General features: G+C 45.0%; 2 protein-coding genes across 10 annotated transcripts in view; both read left to right on the top strand.

Moving 5' to 3' along the window:
* Positions 1–15577, top strand: part of TFG (trafficking from ER to golgi regulator) — a 33060-nt gene that overhangs the window by 3994 nt on the left and 13489 nt on the right. For 7 of the 9 annotated variants that reach the window (XM_062624807.1, XM_062624806.1, XM_062624805.1 and 4 more), the window contains 2 exons: positions 9782–9990; positions 11758–11841. In XM_062624807.1, coding sequence (XP_062480791.1) covers positions 9807–9990; positions 11758–11841 — 268 coding nt within the window. In that variant the 5' untranslated portion in view covers positions 9782–9806. Of the gene's footprint in view, positions 1–8492; positions 8618–9781; positions 9991–11757; positions 11842–15577 lie in introns of those variants that run through there. The other 2 variants (XM_062624801.1, XM_062624803.1) reach the window with 2 other exon arrangements.
* NXPE3 (neurexophilin and PC-esterase domain family member 3) overlaps positions 13132–15577 on the top strand; it is a 480868-nt gene continuing 478422 nt past the window's right edge. Inside the window, exon 1 of the mRNA XM_062624791.1 lies at positions 13132–13298. The gene's annotated coding sequence lies outside the window, so the exon portion shown is untranslated. The remainder of the gene's footprint in view (positions 13299–15577) is intronic.

Below are 15577 nucleotides of genomic sequence, written 5' to 3'. Positions count from 1 at the left end.
CAAGGACTTTGTGAGTCTCATGCTCTGCCAGGGAGGAGGGGAAGTTGGGAGGAAGCGGAGACAGGACACCTGACCCAAACTAACCAAAGGGGTATTCCATACCACAACACGTCATGCCCAGTATATAAACTGGGGAAATTACCCCGAAGGGCTGGATCACTGGTTGGGTCAGTCTGGGCATTGATCGGCAGGTGGTGAGCGATTGTGTTCTCTTCCCTTGTTATTTCCCTTACCATTATTATTATTGGTGATAGCAGTAGTGGTTTTGTGTTATATGTTAGTTACTAGACTGTTCTTATCTCAACCCGTGGGAGTCACATTCTTTTGATTCTCCTCCTCATCCCTCTGGGAGCAGGGAGAGGAAGGGGAGGGAGTGAGCAAGTGACTGCATGATTCTGGGTTGCCGGCTGGGCTTAAACCATGACAGTTCTTTGTGGCACCCAACGTGGGGTGCAAAGGGTTGAGATAATGACACATCTGACGGGCATGTGTCTAATCGTATTTGTGATAAGCATTCATTGTTTCAGAGTAATAGTCACTCATCACAATGGTGATTTATTGACTCTCAAAGTTGTTGCTCTTGATCTTGGAGTTTCAGCATTACAGAAGGTATTTGCTGTTTTAGTGTTTATAGGCTGGGGGGCCTTGGCTAAGGTTCTTGTTTCACTGTACTTTATGGTAATGACTTGTAATACGACAGACTCACTGACCATGAAACTGTTCTGGCTTGGGTTCCCAGTGTGGTCATCACCTCTATATTTGAGAGGTATATAATGGAAATGTTTAGCAATTACACATCTTTTTTCACCTCCTTGGGTGGTCAGCCTGTGAAGGAGACAATCCCTTACGTTCCCAGCCTCCCCACCAGACTATTACAGCATCCTTTGAGAGTTCTGAAGGTTTTGAATGGCCTTTGGGTACCCTGAGACCTGCCTGCTGATTGTGATGGAGATCAGCATGTTGGCACACATACAGAGTGTGTTTTACCCATGACCATTTCATTTGATTTCAACAGTTAAGCAAAGTTGGGTTTGGGTGTTGTCTAGGGTTAGATGACGATACCGGAGGACCAAGAGATTTTCCCCAAGGCTGGGCAGTGATGAGTGGCAGGGCGTGTGGGATAGTATGGGCAAGTATCTAGGCCAGTGGGCCCCTCCAGTGCTTTGGAACTTCACTGCTGAACAAGTGCAAAATCCAGAAAAATTAGTAAAACACTTAAATGCAGTGTGTTGTCATCCTGATCATACCAGAGAGGGACAAATCAAGGCAACATGCTGGGGCTTGGCCTAATCTTACAGAGCTCTCTTCAACATTATCCAGCACCTTCAAAGGGAAAAAAATGTCGGTGGATCTGATGGCAAAGCAACAGACAATGCAGCTACTCAAACTCCAAATACAGCAGCTACTCAAACTCTGACTGTGACAGATGACGCAGCTACTCCAACTCCAAGCACAGCAACTACACCAACCCCAGCGACAGGTACAGCTCTACTCAAACTCTTGACTATAACAGACAACACAGCTACTCCAATTCCAAGCACAGCAACTATACCAACCCCAGCAACAAGTACAGCAGCTACTCAAACTGTGACCACAACAAACATTGCAGCTACTCCAGCTCCAAGCACAGCAACTACACCAACCCCAGCAACAAGTACAGCATCTACTCAAACTCTTGACTACAACAGACAGCACAGCTAGTTCAATTCCAAGCACAGCCACTATACCAACCCCAGCGACAAGTACAGCAGCTACCCAAACCCTGACAACAGATACTGCAGCCACTCCAACCACAGCGATAATCACTGTAGCTAAACCAGAGGACCAATTTGTGCCAATAACAGTTGCCCCTGTACGCAAGGGGAAGAGCAAAAAAGAGGCAAGAAAGATGAAGAAACAATGCGCTTACTACACAGGACAGCATCTGATCAGGAGTTATTATTATCTGAATCAGAGGAAGAACAGGTGACTTCTCGACTCCGGACCTCAACTGAGCTACAGAATATGCAACAAGATTTTACCTGTCAACCAGGGATGCACATCATCGCCTGGTTGCTCCGATGCTGGCACAGTGGGGCTGACGGTCATAAACTAGAAGGTAGGGAAGCCAAGCAGCTGGGATCACTTGCTAGGGAAGGGGGAACTGACAGAGCAATTGCAAAAGAGAAGCAGTCCCTCAGCCTTTGGAGGCAGCCTTGGCAGCTGTGAAATAAAGGTTTCCATACAAGGATGATGTTATGAGTTGTTTAGCCAAGTAGACTACTCTAGAGAAAGGCATCCAGTCTCTGAGGGAATCAGCTACTGTAGAGATGATCTGTCACAGGCCAGATGCCGGGAGTGCACCTGTAGATCCAGACGAGGTCGAATGTACATGACCCATGTGGCAGAAATTTACATGGAATGCACCATCATCATATGCCCACGCATTGGCAGCAATAACCTGGAATGACGTAGCACCATCAACAGTGAATGAAATGATTTGTCAACTCCGAGAGTTTGAAGACAATCTCACCCCTTCCATCATTTCAGCTGTGGAAAAACTGTCCCAGAAACTCAAACAATTGAGAGATGATCTGTCTGACCTATCCAGCTCCCCATGTGTACCAGCCCATGTCTCAGCTATTAACAAAAGGTGTCCTACTGCTCGAGAGAGAAGATACAGAAGGTATACACCATGGGCTACCCTATGGTCTTACCTGTGGAATCATGGAGAAGACATGAGGAAGTGGGATGGAAAACCTACCTCAGCTCTGGAGGAATGGGTGTGCGAATTAAGGAGGAGAACAAAGGTCAAGGATGATCATCACATGAAAGCTGTTGCTTCAGTCTCTGGTGAGCAGGTTCCCAGATGGAGTGAAAGAGCTAAATTTACTCCAGCTGATGTGATAAAGAAGACTAATCCCTTTCTACAAGATGTAAGTGTCCAATGTTGTGATCACTATTAGAGGGGCCCTGCCTCCAGCCAGGTGGAGGTTGGGGACAATCGGATTTACTGGACTGTGTGGATCATATGGCCTGGCACATCAGTCCCACAGAAGTGTAAGGCTCTAGTAGATAGTGGTGCACAGTGTACCCTGATGCCATCAAGCTGTCAAGGGGTGGAACCCATCTGTATTTCTGGAGTGACAGGAGCATCCCAAGGATTGACTGTACTGGAGGCTGAAATCAGCCTGACTGGGAGGAAGTGGCAAAAGAACCCTATTGTGACTGCTCAGAGGCTCCATGCATCCTTGGCATAGACTGTGTCAGGAGAGGGTACTTCAAAGACCCAGAAGGGTACAGATGAGCTTTCAGTATTGCTGCTTTGGAGACTGAGGAAATTGAGCAGCTGTCCACCTTGCCTGGTCTCTCAGAGGATCCTTCTGTTGTGGGGTTGCTGAAGGTTGAAGAGTAGCATAGTGCCAGTCGTGACCATAACAGTGCACCGGCGGCAATATCACACCAACCGAGACTCCCTGATTCCTGTCCATAAGCTGATCCGTAGACTGGAGAGCGAAGGAGTGATCAGCAGGACCCGCTCACCCTTTAATAGCCCCATATGGCCAATGTGAAAGCCTAACAGAGTGTGGAGACTAACAGTAGACTATCGTGGCCTCAATGAAGTCACACCACCATTGAGTGCTGCCGTACCAGACATGCTAGAACTTCAGTATGACCTAGAGTCAAAGGCAGCCAAGTGGTATGCTGCAACCGATATTGCCAATGCATTTTTCTCAATTCCTTTGGCAGCAGAGTGCAGGCCACAGTTTGCTTTTACTTGGAGGGGCATCCAGTACACTTGGAACCGACTGCCCCAGGGGTGGAAACACAGCCCTACCATCTGCTATGGACTGATCCAGACTGCACTGGAACAGGGGCAAGCTCCAGAACACCTGCAATACATTGATGACATTATCATGTGGGGTGATACAGTGGAAGAAGTTTTTGAGAAAGGGAGGAAAATAATCCACATCCTGCTGAAAGCCGGTTTTGCCATAAGGCGGAGTAAGGTCAAGGGACCTGCACAGGAGATTCAGTTTTGGGGAATAAAAAAAATGGCAAGATGGGTATCGCCAGATCCCCACAGATGTGATCAACAAGATAACAGCAATGTCTCCACCAACTAATCAGAAAGAAACGCAAGCTTTCTTAGGTGCTGTGGGGTTCTGGAGAATGCATATCCCAAATTACAGTTTGATTGTAAGCCTTCTCTATCATGTTACCCGGAAGAAGAGTGATTTTAAATGGGGCCCTGAGCAACAACAAGCCTTTGAACAAATTAAATGAGATATAGTTCATGCAGGAGCCCTTGGACCAGTCCAGACCGGGCGAGATGTAAACAGTGTACTGTACACTGCAGCTGGGGATAATGGTCCTACCTGGAGCCTCTGGCAGAAAGCTCCAGGGGAGACTCAAGGTCGACCCCTTGGCTTTTGGAGTTGGGGATACAGAGGATCTGAGGCCAGCTATACCCCAGCTGAGAAAGAGATACTGGCAGGCTACGGAGGGGTTCGAGCTGTTTCAGAAGTGATTGGCACTGAAGCACATCTTCTGGCACCTCGCTTGCCCGTGCAATGTTCAAAGGCAGGGTCTCCTCTACACATCATGCAACTGATGCTACATGGAGTAAGTGGGTTGCACTAGTTACACAACGAACTCGAGTAGGAAATCCCAGTTGTCCAGGAATTCTAGAGTCATCATGGACTGCCCAGAGGGCATAGATTTTGGAATATCACCAGAGGAGGAGGTGATGCTTGCTGGAGAGGCCCCACCATATAATAAACTGTCAGAAAGTGAAAAGCAATATGCCTTGTTTACTAATGGGTCCTGCTGTATTGTGGGAAAGCTTTGGAGATGGAAGGCAGCTGTATGGAGTCCTGGATGACAAGTTGCAGAAACTGCTGAAGGAGAGGATGAATCAAGTCAGTTTGCCGAGGTGAAAGCCATCCAAAGTCAGTTTGACTGAGGCCAAAGACGAGGTTAGAGCCAGCTGGCCCTGGACATTGCCAAATGAGAAAAGTAGCCAGTACTTTATCACTATACTGACTCATGGATAGTGGCAAGTGCCCTGTGGGGGTGGTTGCCACAATGGAAGCAGAGCAACTGGCAGTGCAGAGGTAAACCCATCTGGGCTGCTGCACTGTGGCAAGATATCGCTGCCTGGGTGCAGAACCTGGTGGTGAAGGTATGCCACATAGATGCTTATGTATCCAAGAGCTGGGCCACCGAGGAGCACCAGAACAATCAACAAGTGGTTAAAGCTGCTAAGATTGAAGTGGCTCAGATGGACTTAGATTGGTAACATAAGGGTGAATTATTTTTGGCCCGGTGGGCCCATGACACTTCAGGCCATCAGGGCAGAGATGCAGCATACAGATGGGCTCGTGATTGAGGGGTGGACTTAACAATGGACACTAAGCCTCTTTGGTGTGGAGGATGATGGCTGAAGTACAAATATGGGGGGGAGGCCTGGCATATTGATTATATCACATTCCCAAAAACCCACCAAGGCAAGCACCATGTGTTCACCATGGTGGAAGCAACCCCCGGATGGCTGAAAATATATGCTGTGCCCCACACCACTGCCCAGGACATGATCCCTCAGGGACTGGTGTTGAGACCAGTCTTGTTTAACATCTTTGTCAGTGACATGGACAGTGGGATTGAGTGCACCCTCATCAAGTTTGCCAATGACACCAAGCTGTGTGGTTCGGTTGATACGCTGGAGGAAGGAATGCCATCCAGAGGGACCTTGACATGCTTGTGAGGTGGGCTGATGCCAGCCTTATGGAGTTTAACCATGCCAAGTGCAAGGTCCTACACTTGGGTTGGAGCAATCCCAAGCACAGCTACAGGTTGGGCAGAGAAGAGATTCAGAGCAGCCCTGCAGAGAAGGACTTGGGGCTGTTGGTTGATGAGAAAATGAACATGAGCAGGCAGTGCGTGCTTGCAGCCCAGAAAGCCAACCATATCCTGGGCTGCATCAAAAGGAGCGTGAACAGCAGGTTGAAGAAGGTGATCCTGCACCTTTACTCTGCTCTTGTGAGACCTCACCTGGAGTATTGTGTGCAGTTCTGGCGTCCTCAACATAAAAAGGACATGGAACTGTTGGATCAAGTCCAGAGAAGCGCCATGAGGATGATCAGGGGACTGGAGCACCTCCCGTATGAAGACAGGCTGACAGAGTTGTGTCTGTTCAGCCTGGAGAAGAGAAGGCTGCGTGGAAACCTCATAGCAGCCTTCGAGTATCTGAAGGGGGCCAATAGGGATGCTGGTGAGGAGCTCTTCATTAGAGACTGTAGTGATAGGACAAGGGGTAACGGATTAAAACTTAAACAGGGGAAATTTAGATTGGATATAAGGAGGAAATTCTTTCCTGTTAGGGTGGTGAGGCACTGGAATAGGTTGCCCAGGGATGTTGTGAATGCTCCATCCCTGGCAATGTTCAAGACCAGGTTGGACGAGGCCTTGGGTGGTATAGTTTAGTGTAAGTTGTCCCTGCCCACAGCAGGGGGGTTGGAACTAGATGATCTTAAGGTCCTTTCCAACCCTAACGATTCTATGATTCTATGATCCTAGGCTTGAGAACAGATTTTGTGGCAACACAGCACCCCAGAGAACTGAGTCAGACAATGGGACTCATTTTCGGAACAACCTGATAGACACTTGGGCGAAAGAGCATGGCATTGAGTGGGTATATCACATCCCCTACCATGCACCAGCCTCTGGGAAAATTGAACGGTACAATGGGCTGTTAAAAACTACACTGAGAGCAGCAGGTGGTGGGACTTTCAAACACTGGGATACACGTTTACCCAAAGCCACCTGGTTGGTGAACACCAGAGGATCTGCCAACAGGGCTGGCCCAGCCCAGTCAGAACTGTTATGTACTGTAGAGGGGGATGAAGTTCCTGTGGTGCACAGAAAGAATTTGCTGGGGAAGACAGTCTGGGTTATTCCTACTTCAGGTAAAGGCAAGCCCACTGGTGGTATTGCTTTTGCTCAGGGACCTGTATATACTTGGTGAGTAATGTGGGAAGATGGGGAAGTCTCACGTGTGCCTCGAGGGGATTTGATTTTAGGGGAAAACAGCCGATGAATTCAATTGTATGCTGTTGCCTGCTATGTAGCGCTTCTGTAGCCCACCAACTAGATGTCTGCAGGTCACCAGTAATTGGCCCTGACTTCGCTCTGACCATCATTCCAGCAAAGAATGAGCTTTGACGAAACCAGATGAGCTCAGCAGTGACCAGATGAGTTCCATGGTGTCATCAGCAGGCAACAGTCCAACACTGCACACCGTCTGACCTGCTCTGAGAGATTGTTAAAAGAGATGAAGCCTGACATCATGGACTGGATGAACTCTCCAGCTTTATAGGGATTTCTCCATGCACTAAGGAATGATATCTCTGTATGTGTGTGTGGACGTATATATGAGACAAGAGTGATGGTACATTGAAAAATGTGGGATCTGAGCATGACGTGAATGGTATGGAATAAGGGGTGGATACTGTCGTGGGTTCAGCAGTAGCAGTCATTTTTCTCCTTCTTAGTAGCTGGTGCAGTGCTGTGTTTTTGACTTTCAGCCTGGGAACAAAGCTGATAGCACTGGTGTTTTTAGTTGTTGCTTAGTAATGTTTACTCTGACCAAGGACTTTTCTGGGTCTCATGCTCTGCCAGGGAGGGGAAGCTGGGAGGAAGTGGAGACAGGACACCTGACCCAGACTAGCCAAAGAGGTATTCCATACCACAGCACATTGTACCCAGTATATAAACTTGGGAAGTTACCCAGAAGGGCTAGATCCCTGCTCGGGTTGGGCTGGTTATCGGCAGGTGATGAGCGGTTGTATTCCCTTCCCTTGTTATTTCCCTTACCAATATTATTATTATTGGTGACAGCAGTAGTGGTTTTGTGTTACACCTTAGTTACTGACTGTTCTTATCTCAACCCGTGGGAGTTACATTCTTTCAGTTCTCCTTCCCATGCGGGGGGGGGGGGGGGAGGAAGGGGAGGGAGTGAGTGAGTGGCTCCGTGGTTCTGGGTTGCCAGCTGGGCTTAAACTAGGACAGATGCCATTAGGCTAATCAAAGGGATTTGCATGAAATGTTTGTTTTATATTAAGTTCATTATCCAACCCCCCCGAAATTGAATTGCAATCTAGAGATAACATCATACTTCATCTTTTTAATGCAAAACACACTGCCATTATAACAGCAGAGTTAAATATATACAGGTGCATCAGTGTATGATGTATTAAAGGCTTTAGCTGAGTGTCTTGTTTCTGTGGTAGGAAAGAAGTAATTCTCAGGGCAGTACTTTAAAAATAGACTGACAAAGCAGTATTCAGTTTTCTCATAAAGCACTATGTTACAACATCGTTAAAGGTAGGCAAGAGATACCTACATATCTCTACCAAGAATTCTTTTTGCACAAGAGAGTGAACAGCATGTTTGCCTGCACGTGGCTTTGGAAATGCCAGTTTTGATGTGTAGGGCTGCCTGCAGTTAAGATTTCCAATATTTGTGCTTCAGATGTTATGGTAACTGCTTCTTTAATTGCTCCTTATTCCAGGTCTATTGTTTTGGTCCTGTCCAAAACAGTGAAGAAAGAAGCGGACATTTGACTAGCTATCCATGTGTTTGTGGGTTTTTTTTTTGTTTTTTTTTTTTTTGTTTTCATTCCTCTGCTCAGTAACTTCTCTGTAGTTTCTGATTTTCTTTTAACATATGGTCTTTGTGTTTTTTAACAAGAGAGATGCCTTATACAAAGTGATAATTTTTAAATTGTCTTACGTAAAGCATTAAAGATGCAACTGAAGTATATGCTGTGTGCTGCTTTGGTACAAGATGGCTTTTTTGCACTTCCTTTGGGGTGGTTGTCCACCTCTCTTAAACCACAGAGTGTAAATGACTGTTCAGACTACTTGCATAACAAATCTGTGCCTCTGAGTCTAATGGGTAGCTAATATGTGGTTTATTAAGCAGCTTTTAAAAATCTGAAATCTTTGTTAAAACATCTCAGTCAAAATTTCAAAGCAAGGAAAAATTTTATCATCTTCCTTTCGGGAAAGATGTGTTCTAATCATGCTTATAATATACCAATGTTTAGCTCTTTATTTATTGTTCATGAAATAGTGCATGATTCAACTTCATCCCTTTAGTAAGCCCCCTTACTACCTGTAATCGTTGACATAAAAGATTTTATTATGGCAGTCTTTTCTTAAATGGGAAAAAAAAAATGCACCCTTTGCTGGTTATCATAATTATGGGGAATGTAAAAATAATTTAAAGAGTTGATAATGTAACAGATATAATGTTGCAAGGCTGACATCTTTTGCTGGAATTTCGCTTTTCCCAGGAGAGATGTATGCATATATCTCAAAAGCAAATCCCAGGGATTATTAGTTCCTTTATAGGTGTTTTTCATGGCAGTTTACAGCTGATACCTTACAGAAAAACCCACTCAAGTTTGACATTTGTAGATACCACACACATTTAAAAGCTGTATGACTTTAAAAAAAAATCTTTACTCTTAAATTCTGAGCACTGGGAACTGTGGTAACTGTTCATTTGACATGTTGGATCTTAGAGAGGTATTCTTTGCCTTTGAGCTCAGTTAAAGTATTATGCACTTTATTGTTTGAGAAATTTTTCGAGAAAATGTGTCTGAGAGGGGTTCTCTGGAGAGCTTCCTAACAGTAATGCTTTCCAAAGATGAAAAGCTTCGTAACTGTCATCAGATACATTTAAATAATGAACAGTTTAGTTTTCTAAAATGCTTTAAATGTTTTATTGTTAACAGGTCTGCAGGTGATAAGGAATTCACCATGAATGGGCAGCTGGATTTAAGTGGGAAGCTGATCATCAAAGCTCAGCTTGGGGAAGATATTAGGAGAATTCCTATTCATAATGAAGATATCACCTATGATGAATTGGTGCTAATGATGCAGAGAGTTTTTAGAGGAAAACTTCTGAGCAATGATGAAGTCACAATAAAATACAAAGATGAAGGTAATACTTGATTACTGCTGTTAAGGTTTAATTACTTCTCTTGCTCTAGTATAATCTATGGACAGAAACTCTGAAATTCACCTCTTTAGAATTGTCCAAATTCATTGGCAATTGCAAGTGATTTCTTGTGAAATTCTTTGAGTCAGACAATAGAAGCTGTATTTCTTGTGGTTATGCTGTCTTAACATAGCTGATCTTTCAGAAATAATGGAGGAAATACTATCTGAAATTTCATTTTTTGCTGTTACAGGAAGCTGGTGCAATCACAGTTTTCTGTCTACTTATTCTCTTGTGTTTTCAATGATGAAGTGGATTTGAAGTAGAGGAGGGAATAAACACATACGACTTAAACCAAGCTCTTACAGGTCTTGGAAAACTTCGCTTCTGTAGTAGTAATTCTTAATTACGTTTTTCCCCATCAGTAGAGATTACAAGACACTTTTAACCTGAAATATTTATTAAAAATAATCTTTTGCTTGAATAATGTTTGAATCTGTTGGACATTGGTTGTTGCAAAGAAAATCTTGATCATTAGTGTTAAATGCAACCTTAAGAAGAGCTTCCACAGAATGAAAAGGACCTTGTTTGAGATGTGTAGAAAGAGAATTGTAGATTGGAGGGTTTTCTTCTTGGAATGTCAGAAGGGTGTTTATATGGCTACGCGTGTTTTCCTCATAACGCTTTCCCACTCTCTCCTTTATGCTGCTTAATTTGTGTTCATTTAATCTATTAATAATCTGTTGCATATGTTAAACCAGCAGAAAATCTGTCCTGCCAAAGAGAATAGTCTTGTTCTATCTGTAATCTTGTTGAGTAAGTAAAGATGTTAATGTGGATTTGTCTTGACTGAGCATAAAAACTGTCAAAGACCAGGCTTAATGGGGGCTTGGTGTCTCTTTTGGGTATTAATAGTATTAAAGGTATTCAGTGCTTTATGCATAACCCTTTATATCTTAAGAATAAAGGATCCCATACAGTTCTAATACAGCACCTGTGACTGACGGCAATGTGCGCATTCATTAGGATGCATTGGTATGGGAGTTCCTCTGAAAAACCTGGCACATAAAAATAAATAACTTAAGTGTTGAGGCTTCATGTCAGATTCCTGGTTTGAGAGAAAAGTTTTATTCTGGCTACTTTGACATCTTCATGTCTTCATTCCTATTTGTGTGTAAAGATGATAAGATATTTCCACTGTACATTTTTACACTGGAACTTTACTATCATTCCCGTGTTAAAATTCAGTCTTGCACCTCAGTGTTCTGTGTAAAACCTGATAAAATGTTCTAGTCACTTAAAATTTTCCCTTGGTAGTGTGTGCGTTTTGTATTTTAAAAATTGATTTGGGATTGCCTTGTGCCATGTACCTTCAGCCTCCTCCTGTCTGTACATGAACAGCACAGTTTTGGAGCCAGTTGGAACAGGCATATAGCTTAACTGGCAGCATCATTCTTTCTGGTGTTGGACTTGTAGCTCCACTGTTTCATCCTGTATGTAAACAGACAAGAATGGTGAGTCCTATGAAACTTTCAAAGGGATGTCAGAAGACTCCCTTTTCTAGCCAGTCATACTTCTATCTTACCTTCTGTGCATAAGTTCCCAGCACACTGATTCTTGGGCTAAAATAATAAACTTTTTTCCTAGTAACTTCAGAATCAAATAGGGAAAATTATTTTTGAGTAATGAAGTAACACTTCTGCCCTACCATGAAGGTCAGTAGTTAAAAGGCTTTGCTTTTAATGTAACTTTTTTTCATGTTCTTTTCAGATGGAGATCTTATAACAATTTTTGATAGCTCAGATCTTTCCTTTGCAATTCAATGCAGTAGGATACTTAAGCTGACATTGTTTGGTAAGTATAGATGCTTGTCTCTTCTTTTAATAATGCTTATCAAAATTCTGGCAGTGGATTTCACTGGAAAGTACTAAAAACTTTCAGCTTTCACCTTAGAAAAATGAAATCAGTAAATTAAAAATACGGTCTTAATACATGATATTAATTTCTGTTTCATATGACATCTGAACTTAGGGAAACTGAAACTATTTCTCTTTATAGGCTTACTTAAAGTATGTTATATGCATATTATATATCCACACACACAGAATCACAGAATCCTAAGGGTTGGAAGGGACCTCAAAAGATCATCTAGTCCAACCCTCCTGCAAGAGCACGGTAACCTAGAGTACATCACACAGGAACTTGTCCAGGCGGTCCTTGAATATCTCCAACGTAGGAGACTCCACAACCCCCCTGGGCAACCTGTTCCAGTGCTCTGTCACTCTCACAGCAAAGAAATTTTTCCTGATGTTCACATGGAATCTTCTGTGCTCCAGTTTACACCCATTGCCCCTTGTCCTGTCACTGGACATCCCTGAAAAAAACCTAGCTCCATCATCCTGACACTCACCCTTTACATATTTGTAAACATTGATGAAGTCACCCCTCAGTCTCCTCTTCTCCAAGCTAAAGAGTCCCAGCTCCCTCAGCCTCTCCTCATAAGAGAGATGTTCCATTCCCTTAATCATCTTTGTAGCTCTGCGCTGGACTCTTTCAAGCAATTCCCTGTCCTTCTTGAACTGTGGGGCCCAGAACTGGACACAATATTCCAGATGCGGCCTCACCAAGGCAAAGTAGAGGGGGAGGAGAACCTCTCTTGACCTATTAACCACACCCTTTCTAATGCACCCTAGGATGCCATTGGCCTTCTTGGCCACAAGGGCACATTGCTGGCTCATGGTCATCCTCCTATCCACCAGGACCCCCAGGTCCCTTTCCCCTTCACTGCTGTCCAGCAGGTCAGCCCCCAACCTGTACTGGTACATGGGGTTGTTCTTCCCCAGATTCAAGACTCTACACTTGCCCTTGTTGAATTTCATCAAGTTCCTCTCCGCCCAACTCTCCAGCCTGTCCAGGTCTCGCTGAATGGCAACACAGCCCTCTGGTGTGTCAGCCACTCCTCCTAGTTTAGTATCATCAGCAGATTTGCTGAGGGTACATTCAGTTCCCTCATCCAGGTTGTTGATGAAAATATTAAACAGCACTGGTCCCAGTACTGACCCCTGAGGGACTCCACTAGTCACAGACCTCCAGCTAGATTCTGCCCCATTGACCACAACTCTCTGCCTTCTTCTTTCCAACCAGTTCTTGATCCACCTCACTACCTGATCATCAAGCCCACACTTCCTTAGCTTATCTATGAGGATGCTGTGGGAGACAGTATCAAATGCCTTACTGAAATCAAGAAAAACCACATCTACCACTCTACCATCACCCATCCACCTAGTTACTTGCTCATAGAAGGCTATAAGGTTGGTCAGACATGACTTCCCCTTGGTAAAGCCATGTTGGCTGCTCTTAATGACCCCCTCATCCTTGATATGTCTAGAGATGGTGTCAAGAATAAGTTGTTCCATCACCTTTCCAGGGATGGAGGTAAGGCTGACCGGTCTATAATTACCGGGGTCCTCCTTCTTGCCCTTCTTATAGACTGGCGTGACATTTGCCATCCTCCAATCCTCAGGCACCTCACCTGTTTCGCACGATTTACCAAAGATGATGGAGAGTGGCTCAGCAATGACCTCCGCCAGCTCTCTCAGCACCCGCGGGTGTTTTCCATCCGGACCCATCGATTTATAGATGTCCAGATTACTTAACTGATCTCTAACTCAATCCTCATCTACCAAGGCAACCTCCTCCTTTATCCTGACTCCTTCCGGGGCTATAGGAATCTGGGTCCCCCAGGGAGAGTCTGCAGGAGTAAAGACAGAGGCAAAGAAGGCATTCAACACCTCTGCCTTCTTTATATCCTCTGTCTCCAGGGCACCCACCTTATTCAGCAGTGGGCCTATACTGCTTCTTGTGTTAGTTTTATTTGCTATGTATTTGAAGAAGCCCTTTCTATTGTCCTTGACCCGACTTGCCGGATTAAGTTCCAAGGAGGCCTTAGCTGTCCTAACTGCTTCCCTGCATCCTCTAACAGCTGTCCTGTATTCCTCCCAAGTGGCCAGCCCCTCCTTCCGTAATCCATAGATTCTCTTTTTCTGTATGAGTTTGCCCAGCAGTTCCTTGTTTAACCATGCTGGTCTCCTGGCTCCCCTACTTGACTTCCTACTCATTGGGACACTCTGATCCTGAGCTTTGAAGAAGTGGTCCTTGAATGCTGACCAACTATCTTGAGCCCCTTTACTGCCTAGTACCCTTTGCCATGATACTTCCCTTAGTAATTGATTGAAGAGGCCAAAGTTTGCCCTTCGGAAATCCAGAAACGTGGCCTTGCTAGGTATTCTCTTCCTCCCACACAAGATCCTAAACTTCACCATCTCTTGGTCACTGCAGCCCAGGCTGCCATTGACTGTCACTACTTCAACCAGACCCTCCTTGTTGGTGAGTACCAGATCCAGCAGCACTCCTCTCCTAGTTGGTTTGTCCACCATTTGCATTAAGAAGTTATCATCAATGCACTGGAGGAACCTCCTAGACTGTGAATGACTGGCTGTGTAAGTCTTCCAGCAAATATCCGGGTAGTTAAAATCCCCCATAAGGACCAAGGCATGTAGTCGTGAGGCTGCTTTCAATTGCCTGTAGAAAGCCTCATCAACTCCTTCATCCTGATCAGGAGGTCTATAATAGACCCCCACAACTCTGCCATCTGTACCAGCCTGTCCCTTAATTCGCACCCACAGACTTTCCACTTGGTCCTCATCTGCCCCTGGACAGAACTCAATACATTCTAGTCGCTCTTTCACATAAAGAGCAACTCCACCACCTCGCTTTGCTGATCTGTCTTTCCTAAAAAGGACATAGCCATCCATAACCACATTCCAGTCATGTGAGCTGTCCCACCATGTCTCTGTAATTGCCACCAGGTCATAACCTTTAGACCGCACACAGACTTCTAACTCCTCCTATTTATTCCCCATGCTGTGTGCATTGGTGTACAGGCATTTCAGGGAGCGAACAGAGCACGCTAGTGGCACCCTTGGAAGGTGGGAGGCCTTCTGGTATTCATTCATACTAGAACATTGCCCCACTAGTTCAGACCCAGCTACAACCCCCTCGCACTTCAAATCTAACCTAGAGCTCTGTGAGTGAGCTCTACTAACTCTTGCCCAGGTACCCTTTTTCCCCTGCAGGACAGGGTTTAAACAACTACCCTTTCCCTCAAATGAAACAATAGATTGAGAGTTCTCCCTAGTCTGCCATTCTTCAAGCCCTAGCATGTTTCTCTTGGGCTTGTCCCCAACAGGCCCAGTTATCTCCCCTTCCCCCTTCCTACCTAGTTTAAAGCCCTGTCAGTGAGCCCTGCTAACTCCTGCCCCAGAAACCTTCTCTCCCTCTGGGACTGATGAATCTCACCTGCCACCAGCAAACCAGGTGTCTCATATAGCAGCCTATGATTGAAAAACCCAAACCCCTGCCTTTGGCACCAGTCCTGTGGCCATACATTAATCTGCAGTCTCTTCCTGTTTATCTCTTCACCTTTGCTTGTAACGGGTATGGAGGCAAACAACACTTGCGCTCCAGACCCTCTAACCAGCCGTCCCAGGGCCCTGAAGTCTCTCTTCATTGCCCTTGCCCTGCTTGTAAT

This window comes from Pezoporus occidentalis, unplaced genomic scaffold (assembly GCF_034315485.1).
Source record: "Pezoporus occidentalis ecotype Australia unplaced genomic scaffold, CSIRO_AGI_Poc_V1 ctg271, whole genome shotgun sequence".
In the NCBI taxonomy this organism is placed as follows: Eukaryota; Metazoa; Chordata; class Aves; order Psittaciformes; family Psittacidae; genus Pezoporus; species Pezoporus occidentalis.
This window is presented reverse-complemented; position numbering and strand designations above follow the sequence as displayed.